This window comes from Pogona vitticeps, chromosome 1 (genome assembly GCF_051106095.1).
Source record: "Pogona vitticeps strain Pit_001003342236 chromosome 1, PviZW2.1, whole genome shotgun sequence".
NCBI lineage: Eukaryota > Metazoa > Chordata > Lepidosauria > Squamata > Agamidae > Pogona > Pogona vitticeps.
In genome coordinates this window covers 191,754,289-191,778,346 of record NC_135783.1, presented here as the reverse complement: position 1 = coordinate 191,778,346, position 24,058 = coordinate 191,754,289, and the positions used below count along the sequence as shown (strand labels likewise).

Here is a 24,058-nt window from a genome sequence, read left to right as displayed (position 1 = left end):
TCGGATCCACAAGGGAAACTATGTAAGTGCCATGTAAACAGCTGTAGTGGCAGCTGTTTTGTCTCTTCCTACTCACTTAAAAAAATGAAGATTTCCCAGTTATCATCTCCAGCCAATGATAAATGGGGAGAATTTCAGTTCAGTTCATTTTAAGTAAGGCTTTTTCCAAATATACACATTTCTTCACATGCAGAATGAAAAGAAGTTGAGATTTCTAGAAAGATCAGCTGTGAGAGACACGGAGATGGACAGAGTTGTCTATCCAGGGCCAGAGCCTTGAGCATCCAAGTCTTACTAGTTTATGGTTATGGACATTCAACCACACTTCTGGTGCTAATTCAGATCTCCTGTTTCTGAAAGGTTCCTCATAACTCAGTGATGTAGGTCTGTTGCTGCAGAACCAAAGGTTGGGAGTTCGATTCCCCAGTGTGGCTTCTTGACCTGGACTGGACCCCATGATCCATTGAGTCCCTTCCAGTTCTGAAGTTCTAAGACGACGACGATGATGATGATGATGATGATGATGATGATGATGATGATTGTATTTAACCCCTTTATAGCAAGCAGATACAATTTGATCCTTTCCCTTCTGACATTGGCTATACCTATTAACTTTTGCCAGTACAAATGGGGGAGTAATTCATTTGAGTTTATTTTTAAGACTTTACCAAGGTCCAGACATTTATTTGGGATTAAAAGAACTCAGAAGCAAATTTTCTGATCCCTAACTGCATAATTTCTTCTGTAGTAATTCACGGTCAATGATATAAGAATGTTATATCCTTGTCAGAGACACTCCAGAAGAATGCACAGAGACTATCAGATTTCTCCCTATCAATAGTGCCCCGGGGAATGGTGCCCCATCAAAATACAGCACTAATTCCAGTGGCCTGCTGCAAAGGGGGCACATGCCATCTGCCTGCTGCTTGCAACAGCAGAAAAACTATGTTTTAACAAGAAAGTTGTCGGCCAAGCTACTTATCCCAGAACATCCTTAGCCCTGAGACACTTAGGTTTCACTTCCTACTGTCCTTCTCCCAGTATTTTATTTCTCTGTCCCAGTGCTTCCCAACCTTGGGTCCCCAGATGTTCTTGGACTATAGCTCCCAGAAATCCTGGCCAGCACAGCTACAGGTAAAGGCGCCTGGGAGTTTTAGTCCAAGACCCACTGGGAAACCAAGGTTGGGAACCACTGCTCTATCCCTCAACCCCACCCCCTACTTTTCACTTTTCAGTGAAAGTTCAAACTCTCCATTTGGCATTAGCAGACCTAACAAGACCATTTCCACAGCCTTCCCTTCCAGGTCTACTCCATATCAGTTCCACCCAGATATTTTTCTTTTCCAAAAAGAAAAATGAAAAACTATTCATATTTCAAATGCACACATTAATGGATATATTAATGGGCATATGTCTTCACTGAACAAAGCACACTTAGGCAGGGTTCAGCAACGCCCAGTGCGGCGAAATGCCCAGTGCAGCGAAACGCCCTGTGCGGCTCTGGACATTTTTCAAATACACGTATATTGTTGAACACATTTTTTCTTTCATAGGAGACTTTGCAAGCCCAGAAATGTCCAGGGTTCTGAATGCAGGCTGTAACCCTTTCCATGTTTTGTCCAGGAGGTGCTCAATCTCTTTCCATGCTTTGCTTGAGAAGTAGAGAGTCTAAAACAATCTATGACAAGTAGACTTTACCAGACTAGATTTCTAATGTCCGTGGGCCTTTGGTTCATTTTGGGGTCCAATTCAAAATGTTTCCTCCCTCCCTCCCTCTTCAAGACCCTCTCTCACTCTAGTAGAGCCAGAGTTCCTGAAAAATCCCCCATCCCTGCATTCATTTACACGAGACAGATTCTTCTATCCCTCTGCAAGCACAGAGCACCACACAATCTCTGGCTTGTTTGCTACATGAGCCAGAGTCTGTCCTGTGCTAAGTGAGGGTGCCTTTTGCTTGCAGATGGAAGTAGTGAATCCAACCTTGTGAAAATGGCAGGAAAAGAGGAACTGCATGAAGCATCACACCTGTGGTAAAAACAAAGAGGACTTTGCCCCCAGACATTAAAATCTCCCTCAAAGGGCCTTCTCTGAGTGGCCTTGCCAGAAAAAGGCATTATAAGCGGCTGCAGGGGATGAATTTTTTTCAGAGCTAACACCCCACCCAGAAGGGCTCCAAACTTTGAACCTTCCATCTTTCTAAACGTTTTAAAAGTAATTTCAGTCCACCTTTATTCTCTGCTGTCCAAATTTAATGCTGTGCTTTAGATATTTTGGACTTCATACTTATTTCCCTTTATGTTGAAAGTGACCCTCAGTACCTTTTTGCTTTGGACTGGGCGGTGAATGCTGCACCCCTTGACTAGTAATCTAGTCAAAGGGTGCAGAATGGCAATGGGGCAGGATACATCGCCATATTCTGAGCCAATGCTTTGGGCTTTGCTAACACTGAAGCTTGGTTTGTTCTTTACAAAGAACAAGGGGGTAGCAGCAGTTAGATGAGTAAACAATGGAGAAATAATGAATCTGTACAAAGGGAAAGGGAACTCAAGATCATTCGAGAAGTACGCTGGATGAATACAAATTGTCCTCTGAACTCTGTTCAACTCAAGCCAGCAAATTTCAGTTTCTTTTATTCACGTATCAATGATCTTGAGGGACAGAACCTTGTTATTTGTGATTTAAAACCAAGATAGAGGATGTGCAAAGCTAACATCTTCGCCAAATACTAGGCTGTACTTGGAATCCCACATGCAAGAGAACAGAGAAGAATGAACAGCTTCAGTGATGACCTTGCTTAATAAAAGTACATTGTAATCCTCATGCAAAGTTCATTTGCTCTGAAATCAACAAGCTCCATCTGCTCAACAGCCAATTTAATTGTTTCCACATTGTTTTTCATATCTGGTATACTCACTCTAGGGCCAAATGGACCTGGAATCCCAGCGCTGCCTTGTTCCCCAATAGGACCCTTAAAAATATAAAGTAATTTTTCTGTATTATCTAAGCTTAACATTATAGTTCATCTTTAAAGGGGAAAATACAGAGCATCAGGTATGCATAAAAATACATATGGGCCAGAATCCTACTGCTTATGTACACCAGCATTAAGCACAATAGTATAAATCACAACAGTGAACTGCTTCTAGTGAATGAGTTGCCATTTGTACTGCTTGTTGTGCACCAGGCATATGACTTGGCACATAACAAGGAATACAAGCAGCGATACTCTAACCATCAGTAATTCACCTCTGCAAATTCCAACACTGCACTTAATGCTGACTTATAGAAGCAAAAAGCTCTACGTAGGCCCCAATTATTCACGAATGTTAGTCTCATCATTTCTAAATGTGACATGATAGTAACATGTCCATCAATGTGAAGATAACAGAAAAACAGATTTAAAAGAAAAATGTGTACTTATACAGAATTATGGTTAGGATCACACACACAATGAAAGGATGAAACAGCCAAATGATTCCACAATCATATCTATCTTGTTGCATGTGACACCTTCGCTTATGTACAATTGTCCACATCTGTAAAAAGCCTATGGCAAGAGTTTCCAATCAATAAAGAAGGGACTCTTTTTAAAAAAATTAGGAGAAAGTTGGTACTCTGTTGGGCATTTTTAAAAAATAGGAGAGATATGTATGTATAGTACTCCTCTCTTTTAGGTTCTTGATGTGGCAAGGATCACATGTGTTTCTAAGAAAGACAGGTAGCAATGTGGAGGAGATACGTAAGTTCAAAGAACTTCTGTGTCACGTAGCCAACCATTCTGATGGTGTGGTGGTTTCAAAAGGCAGTAGAGACACACTGCCCAGAAAGGGACACTCCATTAATTTCAGAATGCAAAATGTTCCACTGAAATAAATACAGAAGGACAGACACACAAAGCCTTGGATCTGAACAAGTGTAACAATGAAAATGCAGGTAATGACTTACAGGAGGTCCAGGAAGACCTTGAAGGCCAGTGAAACCTCGGTGACCCTTCTGACCTCTGTCACCTCGATCTCCGTTATCACCTTTGTCACCACGAGGGCCTTGTGGACCCTAGAGGTTGGGGATGGGGAGCAATGAAGTACAGAATACAGCCAAAGTTAAGCACATTTCTGTCTCGTGGACTTCAGTGGGAACAGCAATCAGGTGCTTAAACAATCAGTGGCACTTAAAAACACTTAACTTGATTATACAGTCATGCCCCGCTTAATGACAAATCCGCTTAACAACAATGTTTTTGCAATCGCAATTGCGATCGCAAAACAATGTTTTAAATAGGTTTTTTTCACTTCCCGATGATTGGTTCCCTGCTTCGGGAACCGATTCTTCGCTTAACGATGATCAAAACAGCTGATTGTTGGGCTTTCAAAATGGCTACCAGGTGCTTAAAATGGCTCTCCGCTGTGCTTACGGACGGATTCCTCGCTATACAGGCACTGAAAATGGCCGCTGTATGGAGGATCTTCACTGGACGGTGTTTTTAGCCCACTGGAACGCACTGAACGGTTTTCAATGTGTTTCACATGACTTTTTAATTTCGCTTTACGCTGTTTCCGCTTAACAGCGATTTTCCTGGAATGGATTATCGTTGTTAAGCAAGGCACCACTGTATCTAAAATGCATAATTCTCTTTGAATATCTCACAGTGACACTATTTACTATTTATTACAAGTTCTTCATTTATGGTAGAAATGAATTCAAATTCAATCATTCTAGAGAATCTCCACCTTTGCTCTGTGTATTAAGGTGAGAAGAAAATTTCTACTACCAACAGCTTCAATTTACTTACACTTTGCAACAAAATGAGTTTAAGAATATCAGTTTGCTAGGTGGTGGTAAGGCTTTAAAAAGGATGCATACATTACGGGTATTGATTTAGCTTTTGTACATTTCAATCATGTTAAGCTTTAAAATACAGGGATATAAGCCCTGTATTTACATATTGAACTCATTTTAATCTACAGTAGAGCAACTTAAAATTTCAGAACTGCTTGAAAGTTGATTAGACGTACGTTTGGAGAAAAAACATAGTGGGAACTGAAAATATTGTAATAGATACAATAAGTGAAGTTGAATATAAAATAACTGATTGTAAAGGGAAAGTAACAAAAGAGATAACTTAGGAATAAAACCCAGCTGTCTAGTAATTCTAATTATTTTTCTTTCACAGCTAACTCATTTGTAGGCAGTTTAGAAGAACTCATCTGGGACATACAGGCAATCCACGTTTTCCAGCGCGACCAGGAGGACCCACTGGTCCCCGTGAGCCCTAAAAGGAGAAAAAAAATTGACCTCTTAATCATTCTCTTTGGTTCATTCATTCAGTCAGTATGTTTAATGTTATAGATCTTTTATAAAACACTTCCAAAATGAACCTACAGTAAGGTCTGGCAAATCAAATGTCAGGCCCATTCTGAAGAAAGGGAAGCGACTAGAAGGTTAACACATCCTCTGGCTGCCACCTCCGTTCGCCACTGGGCTTTCCCTACCATTTTATAAGTGGCTCCATTCCAGCATAAAGACTGTTTAGGAAGAACCACGATAGGCACTTGAAAATGTACGTAACTGCTTACAGAAGTTCCAAGAAGACCTTGAATGTATTTTACTGGCCAATGGAACTGTCAAGCAGGGAATGAAGCAAGACAAAGCTAGAAGGAAATAGTCATACTTACGGGTTCACCTCTTTGTCCTGCATCTCCTGTAGGTCCAACTGGCCCTGGAGTGCCTGGAGAACCTGGAGAACCAGGAAGGCCAGCAGGACCAGGTTCCCCGCGATCACCCTGTAAGAAAAAAATGATCCCAGGTCAACATCCCATTTGATGTGTTCATATCATACCACACCCATATCAGTGGATAGCATTCTTCAAGTTGTGATCCTGCTGAAGCCAAAAATGGCACTGTTCATGTACAAGAGGAAGGTATGAACAAGCACAGAGACTTAAAGAAGAACAAAAAACCTTAGAAAAACTCTTTTAACAGAGGGAAGTTTCCAAACGGCCCAGTGAGGACTGAACATCCTCAGGGGCTACAGAATGCACAACTCCGTCATGCAATAATTTTATTTTTTTTAAAAGTAACTTCTAACTCAGGAATAGTATCACCCCCTGGACTAAACCCTAAAGGAATCATTCTTTTCACTCTGTGAGACTGAGCGGTTCCCTGAACTGAAAACCCATACAAATATGGGCTGAAGAAAATAAGCTCATTCACAAAAATAAGGCATGAAGTGCTTTGAAGATAGAGATGCTAAAACCACATTTGGCATGGCTTGTCTTTAAATCACAAAACCCACTGGCACACCTAATACTCTCGCTGCCCTTGTGTAATGAAGAATAGCTAGTGGTTCCCTCAAGCAACACAGATGATATAGTGTGTGGCCAGTGGCTCCCCAGTGAGAAAGAACAGGAGGCCACCCACATTTCCTTCACTTCTTTCCTATCTCGACTAAAATGGAGTCCTTATGAACTAAGCCCGTGTTCGTGAATACAGGTATTTTTATTTGACACTCTCCGACTTTAAAACTGAATTCACTTGTAGTCCTCATTTCTACTCGAGGTTATTATAAGAAAAATCACAATCATGGTTATGATTTTCTCCAACGATTGGTTTATAATATAAGCATAATGGAAACATCATCATGACATTATCAGTAGCAATATTATACACACTTACCCTTTCACCAACGGCCCCATCTCGTCCTGGTGTACCATCATTTCCATGTGGACCCTATGTTGAAAGAAGAGGGAAGCCATATATTAACTGTAGCGATGTCTGCTCATGGAGCTGACTGCATTGTACAGAATGACCCTGAAGCTGGTCTGGAAAATACCATTGCTACTAGAACGTATCATAGACACATATGAAATGAACTGGGGAAACAGCCGATTTGTTATACATGGAAAAGTTACTTTTTTTGATTACAACTCCCAATTCTGGTGTGAGCTGACATCACGGAGTTTTATATATTTATTTTGCTCCAGTATGCCATTTTTGTTGAGCAGTTCTCCTGAGAGGGTAAATAGGAGTATTTTTCATGTTCTGAAAATGTATTCAGAAAAGCAATCCTTACTGGTGTCTTTTGTCCCTAAACAGCTTGGAGCATGAATCAGAATACTGTAAAGACCAGCTCATCTCCCCTAAGCCTCCTTGGCTATTCTTCACCACCTGCTCCAGGAGTAAGGTTGCTGGGTAAGGCCTTTGGAGAGGACTTCTCTAGTTGCATTGGCTTTAGCACTCATCTTTTCCAAGGACACATGCTTGGAAGCAAGCCTCGTATTTTTCCAGAACCAACTTTTGCAATCACTGGCAACTTTCAGTTGCTCTCTTCCTAGGCACTCCTTTGTCTTGTTCTCTTGTTGCTGTTTCTATTTTTTTTAAAGCACTACCATTGTTTTAAATAATAGGGTAGCTGGTCTCAGAAGCCTGATAAAGCAGGGCAAAAGTCTTGCAAATGAAACAAGAGCTCAAGAGTAGGCTTCTGTGAGTTCAAGGATTTCACCACAGCAGTTCTCCATCATATTTGTACTGCGATTTGGAACCGTCAACAGTCCTATCAAAACATAGCCTAGGAAAGACCACTTACCTCTGGGCCTGGTTCACCCACTGGACCAGAAGCACCTGGAGGGCCGATGGGCCCAGAAGGACCTTTGTCTCCTGGAGCCCCTGTTCCACCTTGCTTTCCTGGTGTACCCTAATGTGAAAAGAAATTGCATGTCAACAATTAAGGCCACTGAAGATGCAGCTAACAAAATATGTGGGGACTCCTCAACACTGCAGGCCAATCTGAAATTGGTACAATATGAAAAATAATTTATCAGACCCCAAATCGTACAGGCTACAAGAGGGGTGGACTCCTATCTTTAGAATATCAACTTTGATGGTACTCACAGCAGGCCCAGGTAGCCCTGGCATGCCTCTCTCTCCACGTTGCCCTGGCATACCCACAATGCCTCTCTGGCCAGTAGTTCCGGCTGGGCCTGGAGGGCCATCAGGACCCTGGAACATAGAAAGAGGCTATTGAAATCTCCAAAGTTTACTTTTAACCAAAGGAACCCAAGTAATTTATCGTATGCACTACATAATTTGAACCCTTTTCAGAGTTTGATACAAAAGCAAAGAGCTGCAATGTCACACAAAAGGCTGCTTTCAGATAAGCAATAAATGAACATAAACTATCCGTCCACAACCTGGTGTCCTCCACACCAGCCATTCTCAGTGGGGGCCACAGGGCCCCATGGGGAGGGGCTGGCATATTTGGAAGGAGCCACAGACTGGTAACAATTCTTCATACACCACCTTACAAAGTTTGTTATGCAGCTTATACAATCCTGGTTCGGCTTATATTTCTTTCATATTGTATTTATGTCTGTGGCCAAAAAACAAAAAAGAAAAAAACCCCAAAAAGTTGAGTATGGCTGCTCTACACAATTTGGGCTCCAAATCCCACAAGTCTCGACCACTGCTTATGGTTGTTAAGGGGGACGGGAATTGAAAGGAATAGAATGCAGAAGGTTGAATGTGGCTGATATGAACATTTTCAGTCACTGAAATCATGTGCTTTAGAAGAAACTGTCTGAAGGCAAACTACAGTGTGAAAGGTTGTGTAATCATTTGAATTACAGAATTATCAGGGTTTCTCTGGCCCTTCCTTCCTGACCAGGACCCAAAGTGTCATTTTGGTAAAATAAGGTCAGATCTATGGTGTGTCAGGCCCAAAGCAGAAATGCCTTCAAGTAAAGCAGGGGATGAACAGATACTGGTCAGGATAAAGGATAAGGGGAGGGGAGAGGATAATGAAATAAATAACAAGAAGAGAAGAGAAGTAGCCATTGTTGAGGAAAGGGCCAGACAGTGAGGTCAGCTTAGAAGAATGGCCGCCATAACATAGAATGTAGGAGCCATCACAAAGGTTGACTGATCATATGCTAGGTGGGAGCTGACTCTGAAGTAATTTTATTCTGCTTATGAAATGGTTTCCTCTCTTGCTCTCATTCAGTGATGCCAAATGCTTAACTCTTTCAAAACATACAGTACACATATTTGGGAAAGGAACAGATTGCTGATTCTCTTGCGTGCACATAATCTTCTTAGCCACCTCCCCCTACTTACATGTTGTCCATCTTCTCCCGGGTCTCCTTTGTCTCCAGCACTGCCGGGTGGCCCAGCTGGCCCTCGATCTCCCACTCGGCCATGAGCACCAGGATCCCCACGAAGACCTGGAGGGCCTTCTTTGCCTGGTTCACCAATAGGCCCAGCTGGACCAAGAGCTCCCTAGAAAGATAGGAGGTGGCTACAAAGTGGGTTCTCCAATATAAAAAAAGGCAGGGTTGGCTGGTTGTCTTTGCTCCACTTATATCCTGCTTCTCTTTCCTAGAGTTCAAAGCCAAGTACATGGAGTCCCCAGGCAATCCCCCACTGAGGTAGTAATCAGGCCTGAACCAACTTCGCTTCAACAGGATTTATTCACTTCAGGCATTTCTACTTTCCAGCTTCTCCATGTAATATCTATAAGGGTGACCTTATGACAATAACCTGGGACTTCTGGCTGCCACAGGTATATGCGCATTGCAATCTTTACCTTTCAATGCCAGAGAAAGATTGCATATGATTAACAAATTAAGACAAACAACTCAATTAGAGCTGGGTTACAGCTATTGTTGTTACTGTAAATGAACACATGGTAGCTTCCAAAATTCTTCATATGGCCTCAATACAGTTTTCCCATCTTGAACTGAGCATCCTCTGAAATACAAATATTTCCTTCCTGCCTCCAAATTAAGAGTTTGTTTATATTACATCACCTTTGACTTCTTGTGTTTCCCTTCTAACAGATGAGTAAGCGAGAGACAGACACTGGCAAACAAGCCTCTGCCTTAAAGTATTCTTTTCCTAGGCTTCTTTTACCTGCTCTCTATTGAATAATTGGAGAAATTCAGTCAAAGATTTAAAATATTTAATCTGGCCTTAATCCCTAGTCATAATTAGCTATTTGTTTATTATATTGCTACTTTTCCTCTAACAATCTGGAACCAACACAGATGGTTTAACACCCTGCTTGTTTCATCACACCAATTTGAGCAATAATCCAAGGTCACTAGATAAGCAATGAGGAAAAAAAAAACTGGGATTCCCTACCCATAATATTATACAGTACTCTGTCTCATATGGGACCAGACTGCTGAAACTAAAATGAGGCCATCTACAACAGGACTATATTTATTTAGAGCACAGCTGAGCAATCTTTCTCTCAGCTCCCATTATGGGCTCCACGGGGTCCCAAACAGCTATTTTCTGGCCATTTAAAAAAAACACCTGCACAGAGGAAGTTTCCAGGTGGCTATTTCTGGTTTTCTTCCCATTTGGGAGCATGGTGCAACATGAAGGACCTCCCCCACAAAGATAAAAAGCCACTGTTCCTGCAGGCTTCTAGATGGGAGGGGAAAGTTCTGGTTCTCTCGGTTTTCTGCATTTGTAAACCTGGGGGCCCCTGGGGGCAATGTGTGGCCCATGAGCCCCACAATGCTCACCTCAATTTAGAATGTACACTTACTAATGAGATTGTTATAGAATACATCTGAATAAAAGTCCAACTTACAGTAGGTCCTGGGGGCCCAACTCTTCCAGCAGATCCAGGGAAACCTGTAGCGCCCTAGAAACAAACAGACAGGCATGAGACGGGGTGGGGGGATTTACACGATATATCTGTAGAAAAGAAACATATTTAATCACCATGGGTAGAATCCAAGAAGCAGAGGTCCAAGCAAAATAAATGGCCCTTATCTCCTTGCCCAAGTCTCACCTCTTACCTAGGTTCTCAGAAACCTAGAGAGCCTCGAAACCCTTCAGGGCAAATTTTCAGGGTATGCAGCGGGATACTGTGACAAACTACCCCCACTTCTGTTGCCGGCAGAGGCAGGAATTGAGTACTCCCTCCCACGTGAAATGCAGAGGCCAAATGCAAGGCAGCTTGTTTGAAATGAGCAGCAACCTTACAGCTTTAGATAACAAGTAAAGGCAGGTCAATCTGCTTAGTTACTCTACTTACGGGAGGGCCTTTAGTACCACGGCCACCTTTTAGTCCATTAACTCCAGAAGGACCCTGAATAGATATGGGAGGAAAGGGGAAGGAAAAGAAAAATAAGACGTTGATATTTAGCTCCTGAAATGGGCACCAACTAATACTGTCCTTCAGTGAGGATCGTACTTACTGGTGGGCCAGGAGAACCTGCTAAACCTTGTGGTCCTGGGGATCCAGCATCTCCTTTTTGCCCGGGCTCTCCAGGTTCACCTTTCACACCCGGTTGTCCATCAGGGCCCTACTCACATCAACACACACAAGACACACCAAGTTAGAGAGCTTTAAAGACTCCCAAGTTTTCATTGTGAGAACAATCCATAACAATCATTAAGCAAAGTTCTAGCAAATGGTTCAGCCAATTGATTAATGTACCGGGGTAGAATTTCATACAATGTAAACAAACACTTCACAGTATAATTATGGCTTTGCTTCACAATCTCTGAGTTCTTATCCACTGTTTGGGTCCAGATCCTTCACATACTTCTCAGACTCTGGTATGAGTGTGCGTTACTGTACATGCCAAGAGATGGTGTTATCTACTCTTCTTTAAGATAAGACGAGAACTGAATATATAAAACAGAGCCATGGATTTTTTTTTAAAATCCCGTTATCACCATGGAAAATAATAATGACTTGCATTTTCTACGAATACCTCAGTTGTTTCTAAAACATGTGACTCACACTTTAAGGATCCTTCAAAACAGTTTAGCTTTACACTTGTGGAAGAGAAGGTGGGTGAAATGACAGGCTGGAATTAAAAAATAAGCTTATTGGCTTAAGAATAATCACATACCGGAGGACCAGCAAAACCAACTGGACCAGTGGGGCCATTTTCACCACGGGTACCCTGAGGACAGAAATAAAAAAAAAGTGGAACAAAGAAAACCAGAACTTAGCTTGAATGGTGTCAAATGCAATTGGAGTGACAATATTCTGTTGAAAGGCTGATGCAAACGATGCAAAACCTGCTTGATTTCTTGAAGAGATGTTTAAGGACCGGAAGCATTCAGAGGATTGGTTGCTTGAACACTCACCATAGTTGTTCTGAACACTCAACATGCAAGTACATTGGAAAAGCCTTCACAATTTGCTCTGGAATTGGCAATTAATTCAAAGTATTTTCCAAAGATCAAAAACCAATGCCAGTCAGCCTGTCCCTTCCTCCTTCCAGTCTGGACTCCCACCCCCATCCCCAACACTGGGGGGGGGGGGTTCTACTTTTTTCTAACTACAATGTGTTCTGCCTGTGTGATTGTTTGTTTTGTTCTACAAAAGCGTGAGGGGCGTGATGTTGGGTGGTCTTCTGGCAACATAGCAAGTTGAGGCATGATGTTTGGGGACCGCAGGAGAACACACCCTGAAATCTTTCTCACCTGTCACCCCCCCCCCAAAGCATTCCTTTTGAAACAAATGGTTGAGTCCACTGCTGGGTCAAAGAGTGGAAGCAAAGCAAGCATCTTCTGGTATCACCTCTGTCAGAACTGAGATGAGGTCTGAGGATCAGCAGTCCCCCTATACGCTGGGTTCGAAACACCTTTTGAGTGTGGTGAAGCTCAGCACAACAAGCAAGGGCACAAAACATGGAGCTGGGTGGCCCTCGCTGGTTCCCCACCCCACCCCCCCACTCTGATCCTCTCCCTTTCCCTTCCACTCTCCTTCCGGTGCTTGGCAAAATGAGACCTGAGGCATCTGAAAATGTGATCGGTTAGGAGGAGAGAGTGAAACAAGGGCATCCTTGCCCAAATGAGATACCTGACTCCCTAGCAACGTTGTGTACATGTCTCCAATCCAATTTCAAAGCTGACACAGAACTTCGGCAGGTATCCTGTTCCTGAAATAATTTGTAAACCCACCCCCCATTTTATTTGATTTGATTTTTGCCCTGTGTCAGAAATTATTTCTAAACTTTTCATTGATCTGCACTGGAAAATCAAAGTAGTTCTACCACTTCTGCTTTCACACTGATGTAAGCAAAAGCTGGGGACAGACCTGAAACAAAGAGTAAATCTGCAAAATGTTGAAACTGATTTATAGATGCTACTCGGCACCTTCCTTCCTTCCTTCCTTCCTTCCTTCCTTCCTTCCTTCCTTCCTTCCTTCCTTCCTTCCTTCCTTCCTTCCTTCCTTCCTTCCTTCCTGTTTTCTTTTCTTTTTTCTTTCTTTTTTCTTTTTCATTTTTTGAAGAGCAAAGCTGAAACCATTTGTGTCCCACTGGATTCAGGTTGTGTTCCAGACACAAATTATTAGCAAATTCACCTTGATTTATCCAAGAAACAAATCCAGTCATTGTGCTTCAATGTGGACCTCATACAAATTGGTCCAAACCCAGCAAATTTAGCTTTCAAACTTATTATTTATCCTAATCAGTTGCACTTATGTACTTTTGAAGCAGTGGAGAAAGCCAGCAGCACAAGTCACAAAGGTTGGCACTACAGTGTAAACACATCTCTCCTCCTAATAGCACACAGGCATGGGGGACGGCAGCATCTGAGCTACAGAAAAGGGGGGCAAGTGAGTTGGGATAGAGAATGAAGGGATGAGATGCCATCTCGCAACAACCTGCTTTGTTGCATGAAGAGGGGGGAATGGGCTTTTTGTATCTAAATGAAAGACCCAAAACACAAACGAGGAAGTCCTCTCAGAGAAGCTCTTTCACGTCAGTTGTGCTCTATTGGCAACTGCCTATAGATGTTTACCTCTAAACATAAATAATTAGTGTTCATGGGGGAAAAAGTACACAAAAGTTTAGTGTTTCTTTCATGTTAATGTAATCTTTTCGTGTAACCTTCTGATGCCCTTTCATCCTCTGTCTGCCAAATTGCTTGAGACATTTTATATCCAACAGTGTCATGAGCAGGGGAGCAGTAATTCTCAATCTGGAAAGGGGACTGGAATCCAGTGAGGAGTGAGTTCCAGGCCCTTCACTTCAGCCATCCCTAGAGGGATTACTATGTGCTGAGCTCCTGGTGCCCTCCATCTTGTATTGCAGCTTGCAGGAAATCTAATGAGGCTAATGGGGGGGGGGGTTCTGATTCCACCATGACACAGTTCATCTTTTTATGTAATATGTCCCTCCCCACTGATCATCCCTCCAATTTCTGTTCTAGAATTGTAAACAGTATGGAGAACTAATTAAAAAGGTACCCTGAAAATAGTGAAGGAAAGCACAACTTAAAAAAATTAGCACCAAATACGTAAGAAAAATATAAATATGGTATTTACAAACATACTAATTGTGGCTTGATTTACTTACAGGAGTTCCACGAGAGCCTGGAGGGCCAACTAAACCTCGAGGACCAGGTTCTCCCTTCAAAAAAACACACAATGTGTTATCATACACTGTCCTGAACAGTCAAAGATAGGTATGACAATGTCATCAAGAATTATCAACAAGCATCCCCCAAAAAATTAAGTATTAAAATTCCCCCTACCCTTTTCCTTTCTGTATTCCCTATTCTTTTTTGAGAAAAGGAGGGGGAAAAGGGGGGGAGAAAAGAGTTGTCACCAAGCTCTTACCTTTTCACCAGCAGGACCTCCAGGGCCAACTGGGCCTAATGGACCTGGGAGACCCTATTAAAAATAAATAGTTCCAGTAAGAGAAGTGTACCTACCAAATTAAAAGAACATATATTTCTACACGTTTTCACTTTCCCCAGTTCTAATCTCAGATTTTGAAGAGTTCTTTCTTTACTTTAGGAGGGTGGACTTGTATGACATTTCACATTTTCTCTGCAACCTACATTTGAACCCATAAACAAATTCAAACATGTTTAGGAGTAATCTGGCCTTTCTCACCAGATTACTGATAAACAAGTCCAAACTGATCCATAAACTCGAACACAGGTTACAGGAACAAATATGACATGCCATAGAAAACCTTCCCCTTTAGCCTACAGTTTCCAAGGTGGTTAAGGTGTCCTCAGGGCTGCATTCTAAGGTAAAGGTAAAGGTTCCCCTTGACATTTAGTTCAGTCATGTCCGACTCTAGGGCGCGGTGCTCATCCCCGTCTCCAATCCATAGAGCCAGTGTTTGTCCGAAGATAGTTTCCATGGTCTTGTGGCCAGCGCAAGTAGATACGGAAAGCCGTTACTTTCCCACCGTGGTGGTACCTATTTATCTACTGGCATTTACATGTTTTTGAACTGCTAGGTTGACAGGGGGCATTCTAAATGACACCATAAAAAAGAGGCTTGATGGGTTACAGCAGAACTGCATCCAAAACTGTCTTGGGTGTTACTACACTAGATATTTTCACATGACATTTATCTTATAAAATTATAACAGCTGTAGCTCGAAGAGGCCAGAAAATGAAATGAATTCTTCTCACTGCATCCTTCTCCTTCCCTTGCTATCACAGCCACTCAACATTATTAACAACTGGCATCAAACTATGTTGCCATATTTTAATAAGGACAGTGGACTCATCATAATTAATTCTCGGCTGTATTAATGATTATATAAGAGTCTTATGCACTCAACTGCCTGGATAGTTCTGTGGTTTAGGTATGTGTCTGCAGAGCCAGAGGTTGGGAGTTTGATTCCCCCCATCTGTCCCTCAAGAAAAAAGAGCCGGCCTGTGTAAGCCTTGAGCAAGCTGCATAGTCCCAGGCCCACAATTGTTAAAGCTGATTGGATAGCTCATTGAGTTAGGTATCTGGCTGCAGAATCAGAGGTTGGGAGTTTGATCCCCCAGGGTACCATAAGAAGAAAGGAATGGTCAACAACTTCTGAGTATTCTTTACCTGGAAAACCCTGAAAAGGGGTTGGCATGAGTCAAAATTGATTTGACGGTACATTATGATGCTGATGCTGAAGAGTTTTACATTTATAGTTTATTATTTAAAAATACGGGAAACGGCAAGCGGACTTACTCTTGCTCCATCATTCCCAGCGGTGCCTTCACTTCCCTTTTCTCCTATGCTTCCCTAAGAAAAAGCATATAGAATTTGAATTAAAATCAAGTAAGGTTATTTAAAAAGGATGACAAACAGACAAAAGATAAATGAGGAAGAATGGTTCTCAAAACATGAAGGGTGGCTGAGCAGTTGGCAGCACAACAGGCTTACCCTGTCCCCCTTGGGACCCGGAGTTCCGGCAATGCCTCTCTCTCCAGGCATCCCCTGAAGGCCAGGTGGCCCTTGATCCCCCGGAGCTCCAGAGGGTCCTGGATTACCCTGAAGTGGATAGAAACACACTTGGTTTGTTTTCCCCCTTTTCATTCACGAAAAAGAGTTTACGAGAGCCTTGGTCATTTAATGCAGGGGGGGGAGGGAGAGTTAATTTCACTCCCTCTCCCCTCCTTTGCTTGGACCTTAATAGGATTCTGTGATATTTTTGCATTTTTCTCCGTTTAAGGAGAGCTAGTTGAGACAGAAAAAAACGCAGTCTTTTAAACCATAACAGGGGACTCAGTGAAAGCTGAATATCGTCCTGATCAACCTGCTTGCCTAATAGTAAATAAACACCCGGCCACAGCAAGTAGATCACAAGTTAGATAAGACTTCACACAGCTGTAGCAAAAGTATCATCAGTTTATTACAGACAAAATTCTTTTTTAAAATAACATCCAAAGCCCTGACTAATCCATGATGTCATGGTTTTATTGTGCATGGGAATTACTACAGCTTTAGTGGGCCTTCTTTCTTTCTTTCTTTCTTTCTTTCTTTCTTTCTTTCTTTCTTTCTTTCTTTCTTTCTTTCTTTCTTTCAGCTTGCACACAGTGGAAATTGAGGGACTCCAGCATTTCTGATCTGTGATCGTTTTGCACATCTTCATTTATACAGTGGCGAAAAATGTCGGAGGTCTGGAAACCGCACACAGCCACTCCTGGAACTTGAAGGGCTGTACGTCCTCCCATAACCCCACCCCCAACACATTTTTCTTAAATATTTTTCATATTTTTCAAATCTGAAAAGCCCGCCCTGTGCCATCTAGTGGCTACAGGGGCCATTTCACCATTTCTCAGCTGCTCCAGAGCTGTTCTCAGCTTGGAACAGCTGCTCCCCCATGTAGAAAACACGAGAGGACTTTCTGAACAAAATGTTTTTTCATTCTTTTGTGGTGGGGATCACATTGTGGACTGCACATGTCTTGCAAGCCATACTTTGTCCAATCCTGTTTATAAATATGTTCTATTACATCTCCAAATGAATCCGGTTTTAAAAGAACACAAGTAAAATTGAATTTTAAACCTTAATATTTCATTTGTGATCAATACTTGCTTGCTCACCTCTGAAATTTGACAAAATCATAATCTAACCATGATTTTACTGATTTTCTCCCCCCAGGTGAAAGTGGCTCTCCACGCTAATCTGGCCTTAAACTAATTCTGACCCTTGGAATACTCACTTTATTTAAAACTGTATCTATAACATAATTCAATCTTTCTTTCTCTATGTGTTTTACTTACCTTTGGACCATCAGGGCCTTGTCCTCCAGCCATACCCTTTTCTCCCTGAATACCATGTGGTCCTGGATTTCCTCTCTCACCTGGATTACCTCGTTCTCCCTGGACACAGAAAGATTGGAAATAATCAGTGGTGGTAGTTGCACTGGTTGAAATGTGTGTGGTTGACTTCTGTAGACCAAGGACCCTCTTCAGACATTAGAAATTATACAGAGGAGTCATATGGAGAGGAGACAGCTCTAGCCTCTCTATCTCCAACCCACCCCCCACCCCCGGATTTTCTCATCCTCCTACATGTGAAGTGCAACAAGCCTGAAGAGGCAGAGCTTTGCCATTTGCGGGCACTCTCTGTATGAATCTGGAGCCTGATTTTCCAGGGTCACAACCCCCAAGCCATCCTCCTAGAGCGGAGTGGGATATGCCTTTGCTAGAGATGGGCATGAATCAGAAAGATGGTGATTCGATTCATTTTGATCCATGATTTGTCAAGGTGGATGAATCATAAATTACGAATTCATGATTTTTTAATTTTTTCTTTAAAACCCTATAAAATGGCTAGAGACAACGGCAGCAGACCATTGTGTGTAACACAAGAAGGCTTAAGTAATGAGGACTTGGACGGGAGGCCCATGATCACTCTGCTCTGGCCTCGATGGAGTTAACGAAACACACACAGAGAAATAGGGGGGAAAATGTAATCATACAGACAAATGGACAAACAATGTGTCCCAAAATCCTGGCATGAAAAGCTGAGATTCACACCATGCTTTGTAAAGAAATTCAAATTATGATTATGAGGCTTGTTATCCTGCTGTTTCTATACTGGACTGCTTAAAAAAATCTTTAATTTTTTTGGTTGCTTTGGGTGATCTTTTTTTCTTTTTCTTTTTCAGATAATAAGATTTAGAGAACATGGTTGTTGTGGGTTTTTCGGGCTCTTTGGCCATGTTCTGAAGGTTGTTCTTCCTAACGTTTCACCAGTCTCTGTGGCCGGCATCTTCAGAGGACAGTTTAGAACTTTCTTGTGATACATTAAAAAGACACAACTTACCCTTGGGCCTAGAGGACCTGGAGCACCATGATCACCAGGAACACCCTTGTAGGGGAACAGGAAAACGTTATTAGTAACTATTACAAGTTACACACACAGAAAACATTATTATTATTATTATTATTATTATTATTATTATTATTATTGTTGTTGTTGTTGTTGTTGTTGTTGTTGTTGTTGTTGTTGTTGTTGTTGTTGTTGTTGTTGTTGTTGTTAAACACCAAGCACAGTCAATCAAAACATTGACTAGTATTATAAACAGATACAAGTTTTACCAAAAAACCTATCTGTTAAATATTGGAGCAGTATGTATGCTGTTCCTAATATTGCCATTTTTTGCCGCTCTGATGCTGTGATTTCTGAAATCTGCAATTGCTTACAGTAATGTGTGAAATTTCTTTTTTTAATTCTCCAACAGAAGATTTAAAAACATACATATATAGCACAATGCACATTTAAACAGCAAATATAAAGTGTAAGAATCGCTAACCGACAAACAATAAACAAAGATAATCTAAATGCCAAAAAAAGAGCCTAAGGCTCAACATAGAAGCAATCTTGTATATTGGGATAATTCTTCTGATGAAATCCTATCCATGGCATCCCACTTTTTATTCATCTTCTGTTACTTTATTGTGAGATTTTTACTTTCCACCAATGATAAAATAAATGCCAGCTTAAATAAAAAGATGATTCTTCTTGTCCCTTTAGCCTCTTAGTTAATCTATCCATTTCTGCACTTTCTAATATGTTTTTAATGATCATATCATCTTTTGGTGGAATTTCGTCTTTCCAGACCTGTGCCCATAATAACCTAGCTGTTGTCAAAACATGTAGTATTAAATAATAGCTTTGTATACCTACAGTATTTGGTAGTAATCCTAACAAAAATATTTCCAGTTTCAATTCTATTTCCTATTTTGACATTTGCTTAATCCACTTGTGGATTTTAGTCCAATAATTTTTTGTTCTAACACAAGTCTACCATACATGATAATAACGTCCTTATTTTTACATTTCCAACACTTGTTTGACATATTTGGGAACATTTGTGAAAGTCTAGCTGGTGATAAATGCCATCTATAAAACATTTTATATAAATTTTCCTTGTAGGAAGTTGCTAATGTTAACTTATAATTTTTGACCAAAGTTGTTGCCATTTTTCTAATTCTATATTATAGACAGTTTTTAGACCATTTTAACATTGTATATTTAACTTCTTCATCTTGTGTATCCCATTGCAGTAGAAATTTATACAATTTTTGAATTTGGTTTTCTTCTATAGTGATATTTTGCCAAATGTTGTATTTTTTTATAAAAACCTTGAGCCTTCTTATCTTGATTATAAATTGATCGTACAGTGGTGCCTCGCAAGATGATGTTAATTCGTTCCATGAAAATCACTGTCTTGCTAAAACATAGTCTTGCAAAATGCGGCTCCCCACTGGAATGCATTGAAATCCATTTAATGTGTTCCAATGGGGGGGGAATAGTTGTCTTGCAAAAATTGTCCATAGAAAACATCTTATTGCGAAATGCGGTTCCCCATTGGAATGCACTGAAATCTATTTAATGTGTTACAATTGGGGGGGGGGACCGTCTTGTGAAGCATCGGTCTAAAAAAAAAACCCATCTTGCAAAACGCAGTTTCCCATTGGAATGCATTGAAATCTATTTAATACGTTCCAATGGAGAAAAAAAAAACATCTTGCAAAGCATCGGTAAAAAAAAAAGTCTTGCAAAGCATAGACCCAAACATCATCTTGCAAAAATCATCCATAGGAAAAACCGTCTTGCGAAGTGCAACACCAATCACAAAAACCCATCATCTTGGGGATTAATCGTCCCACGAGGCAATCGTCTTGCGAGGCACCATTGTATTTGCATTTGAGGCCACCGTGAAAAGATTAGTCCTTGGTTCTCTAATTGCATTTTTGTCTTCAAAAGTCCCTCAAAATTCAAAAGCTCATTATAAATATATATATTTTAAAAGTTTAGCAAATTTGGGTATGTAAACACTTCCATTGGTGAGACCCATCTAGTTATTTTCACATATATTTTAGATTTAACTTTTTCCCAAATCCTTAAAAGAGAACTTCTTATTGTGTGAAATTTCTTGATGTTGTTCCCAAAGCCCCAATGAGTACGGGGACCACTGAACTGTGTTGAGTACGGGGACCACTGAAGTGTGTTTCATCCACAAGCAAGATGTTTTGATTGTATTTTTAGTTTTTCCAATTCTTTATTTTCAACTCTGGCATCCCCTGGAATTGCAATATCAATGATCCAGACATTTCTTTGTTGTATGATTACTATGTCTGGTGTGTTACGTTCAAGGCATCTATCAGTCTGGATCCAAAAATCCCACAAGATCTTGACTTCCTCCTTTTTTGATACCTTCTCTACCTGATGTTCCCATGGGTTTTTGAAGCCTGGCAAGTTTTATTTTTTGCATAATGACCAGTGCACTAATATTGCCACTCTGTCATGTCTAATTTTGTAATCTGTTTGTGCAATCTTTGGACATTCACAGATAAGGCGTGACACAGTTTCATCTCTTTTTTTGGCACAGTTGGTATTTGCTGTTAGCACTCATTCCTTGGATCACATTTCATCACGTTAGTTTGGAGTGCTTGTTCTTGTGCAGCAAAAATCAAGCCTTCAGTTTCTTTCTTAAGGGTCCCCAGTTTTAGCCATGCCCATGTTGAATTATGATCATGCTTTCCATCAATGTTTCTCATGTAGTGGTTTATTTTTCCAGATGTTTAATTTGTTTTCAAATTGTTGTTTCTTATTTTGAGCCTTTGTTTCTGTTATTTTCAAAAAATTCTCCATTTTCACCGCCTTAAGTAATTTTTCTCTACTTAAATTGATATTATAATTTACGCTTCTTTTTTTCCTCCTCTACTACCTTGCTGTGTTTTCAGTATTCCATGGCCTCCAATTTTTGTGGTTAATATAATCTGTCTACATCACCTTTTGGATGTAGTGCATGATGCATTCCATTAGTTTCTGTTTTTTCGATCTAATTCTTCTAATTCATTTTAAGTCCAATCTATTATTACAACTAGGTATCTAATAACTGGAACTGCCCATGTGTTTATGGCTTTGATTGTATTTCCTCCATTTAATTTTGATTTTAAGATTTTCTGCAGCTTTTTATTGTATTCCCTTTATGACAGATCTTTAACTTTTGTGTGCTGGGTGTTATCTGCTTCTAGTATTCCAAGGTATTTATAATTTTCCTCACTTGATAGTGATTTTATAATGTTGTCATTTTAAAAACTCTACTCCATTTAGTTTTTGGATCTTGCTACAATGTATAGACAAGAGCTGCACATTTCTCAATTCCAAATTTCATTAGCATATCTTCCCTAAATATTCACACTGTGTTTAGCAGTGATTTTATCTCCGTGGAACTTGTTGCATTTAGTTTTAGGTCATTCATGTATAAGAGATGCTTGATTTTTCCTGCTTGCTGTGAAATATTGTAGCCCAATCCAGTTTTATTTAAAATTATCGACATGGAGATTAGTGAGACATTAAACAATAGTGGTGACAAAGAATCCCTTTGAAATATTCCTGTTGTTGTTGTTTCCACTTTAATTCTGCACCATTAGTGCTATCACTCCCTGGGCAGTTCACAATATACAATAAAATAATACAATAAAAATACAATAAAATATAACAAACCTTGTCACTAGCAAAAACTATCTTTAAATAGAAATTCATAAATTAAAATCCATTTGAGCATCTCAGGACAGTATCACATTAGTTAGCAGAAGACAGAATAATTCTAAGGTGAAACAGATCCCAGTAGTGAAAAACTAACCTAGGAGATGGTCAGGGATTGTTTACTGTTGCTCATATCATTTACGAGTGAGGTTTCCTCTGTGTCACACATGGGAAAGATGTGGCCCTCCAGATGTCTTGGGCTGTCATCCCACACACCATTGGTTAGCCTAGCTAGAGCTGGTGGGGGTTGCCTTCCAAAAGCAGCTGGAGAGTCACCTGATCCCAGCTCTTGCTTTAGAGAGCACGGTAACAACACAGGTTGGTCCTCAGTGAATTTATTCCCCAGTGCTACCTATTATCTAAAGCAGTGGTCCCCAACCTTTTTGTGACCGCAGACTGGTTGGGGGGTGCAGGCTCCATGAGCAGGGGGGCAGGGACACCCCTGCACTCGCGGGTGGGCATGTTGCGCTTATGGAGGGGCATGTCCACAGGTGCAACAAACCCACCGTGCATGGAGGGGCGGGTATCCGTTTCCGCGGCCCAGTTCCAGGAAGCCCGCAGAACAGTACTGGGCCACGGACCAGAGGTTGGGGACCCTTGATCTAAAGGTTCACAAACACAGGGATTTGGACAATCAGACAGTAGAGTTTTAATTCTCCTTTGGACATGATGTGGGAGGGCAGTGAGTTGGGAAAGACCTGTGGTGGCAAGATGTTAAACACAACAACCACACTACAGTGGTGCCTCGCTTAACGAGCACACCGTTTAACAACGAATCCGCATAGCGACACGTTTTTTGCGATGTTTTAGATAGGGAAAACATTGCATTGCGGTGATCGGTAAGCGTTTCGCTTACCAATCTTCGCATTGTGATGTTTTACAAACAGCTGATCAGCTACGAATCCGGATAGCGACGTTAATCCTGGAACAGATTAACGTCGCTATGCAGGGCACCACTGTATTAGCATAATACATAACCAAATAGCCCCTAACTCCCAGAAGCCACTCTCACTGCAAACTAGTGACATATCTATACATTGCATTCAAGGATGTTACTGCTTGATGCAGTGAAACACAGCTATGCTCCTGTGAGTTACGTTAGACTTCAAAATCAACAGTCAGTATATTTCATAATCAACATCCTCCTGATAGCTTTCCAGGAACAAAGGCTGCAATCAGATATAACTTCCAGAGATATAAACAGCTCACTGGATCAAACCAAGATTTATTTTGTCTCAGCTTTCCATTTCAAACAGCAGTGAGCCAGATGTTCCTATCACCCAACCTAAAATTTATCCCAAGTATCTGAAACTTAAAGGTAGAGCCTATAACTGGAGAATTTTTAAACTAACATGACCACAGAAACACTGATAAACTTCTAGTCTCTGTACATTTTTTAATCCTTTTTAAGACCACCCAGAATGATAGCTACTACCATTTCCTCTGGTAAGGGAAGACCTACGTTTCAGTTACAAATTGTTGTTGGAAGCTTTTGCTTGACAATCAGCTGAAAATGCAATTCGGATAGTAGAGGTAAGCAGCATGTAAGATAAATCTTCATTAAAGTCCTGTGATGCCCATTCTCATGAGAGAGACAGGGGAGCAATGCTAAGAATGACCTACGTACATCAGGAAGTGGCTGCATAGCTTTTTTATTCTGTTAAAAGCTATGGGGCAGGGGAGATGGCATCTGAGCAAAACAAAATAAATACATACGTAAATGCTGAAAAGCACTGTTGTGCCATGGGTTAGTAACAGCACCATAAAAAGAACAGGTAGCAAAGAACA

General features: G+C 41.0%; 1 protein-coding gene across 1 annotated transcript in view; it reads right to left on the bottom strand.

Annotated features, from left to right (window-relative positions):
• The window catches only part of COL5A2 (collagen type V alpha 2 chain), a 201,602-nt gene that overhangs the window by 8,397 nt on the left and 169,147 nt on the right, over positions 1 to 24,058 (bottom strand). The window contains exons 32-49 of the mRNA XM_020802855.3: positions 18,536 to 18,580; positions 17,488 to 17,586; positions 16,145 to 16,252; positions 15,950 to 16,003; positions 14,594 to 14,647; positions 14,331 to 14,384; positions 11,871 to 11,924; positions 11,208 to 11,315; positions 11,045 to 11,098; positions 10,595 to 10,648; positions 9,109 to 9,270; positions 7,888 to 7,995; positions 7,583 to 7,690; positions 6,673 to 6,726; positions 5,673 to 5,780; positions 5,216 to 5,269; positions 3,946 to 4,053; positions 2,915 to 2,968 (exon numbers count right to left, since the gene is read on the bottom strand). Of these exons, the coding sequence (XP_020658514.2) occupies positions 2,915 to 2,968; positions 3,946 to 4,053; positions 5,216 to 5,269; positions 5,673 to 5,780; positions 6,673 to 6,726; positions 7,583 to 7,690; positions 7,888 to 7,995; positions 9,109 to 9,270; positions 10,595 to 10,648; positions 11,045 to 11,098; positions 11,208 to 11,315; positions 11,871 to 11,924; positions 14,331 to 14,384; positions 14,594 to 14,647; positions 15,950 to 16,003; positions 16,145 to 16,252; positions 17,488 to 17,586; positions 18,536 to 18,580 (1,440 nt within the window). The remainder of the gene's footprint in view (positions 1 to 2,914; positions 2,969 to 3,945; positions 4,054 to 5,215; positions 5,270 to 5,672; positions 5,781 to 6,672; positions 6,727 to 7,582; positions 7,691 to 7,887; positions 7,996 to 9,108; positions 9,271 to 10,594; positions 10,649 to 11,044; positions 11,099 to 11,207; positions 11,316 to 11,870; positions 11,925 to 14,330; positions 14,385 to 14,593; positions 14,648 to 15,949; positions 16,004 to 16,144; positions 16,253 to 17,487; positions 17,587 to 18,535; positions 18,581 to 24,058) is intronic.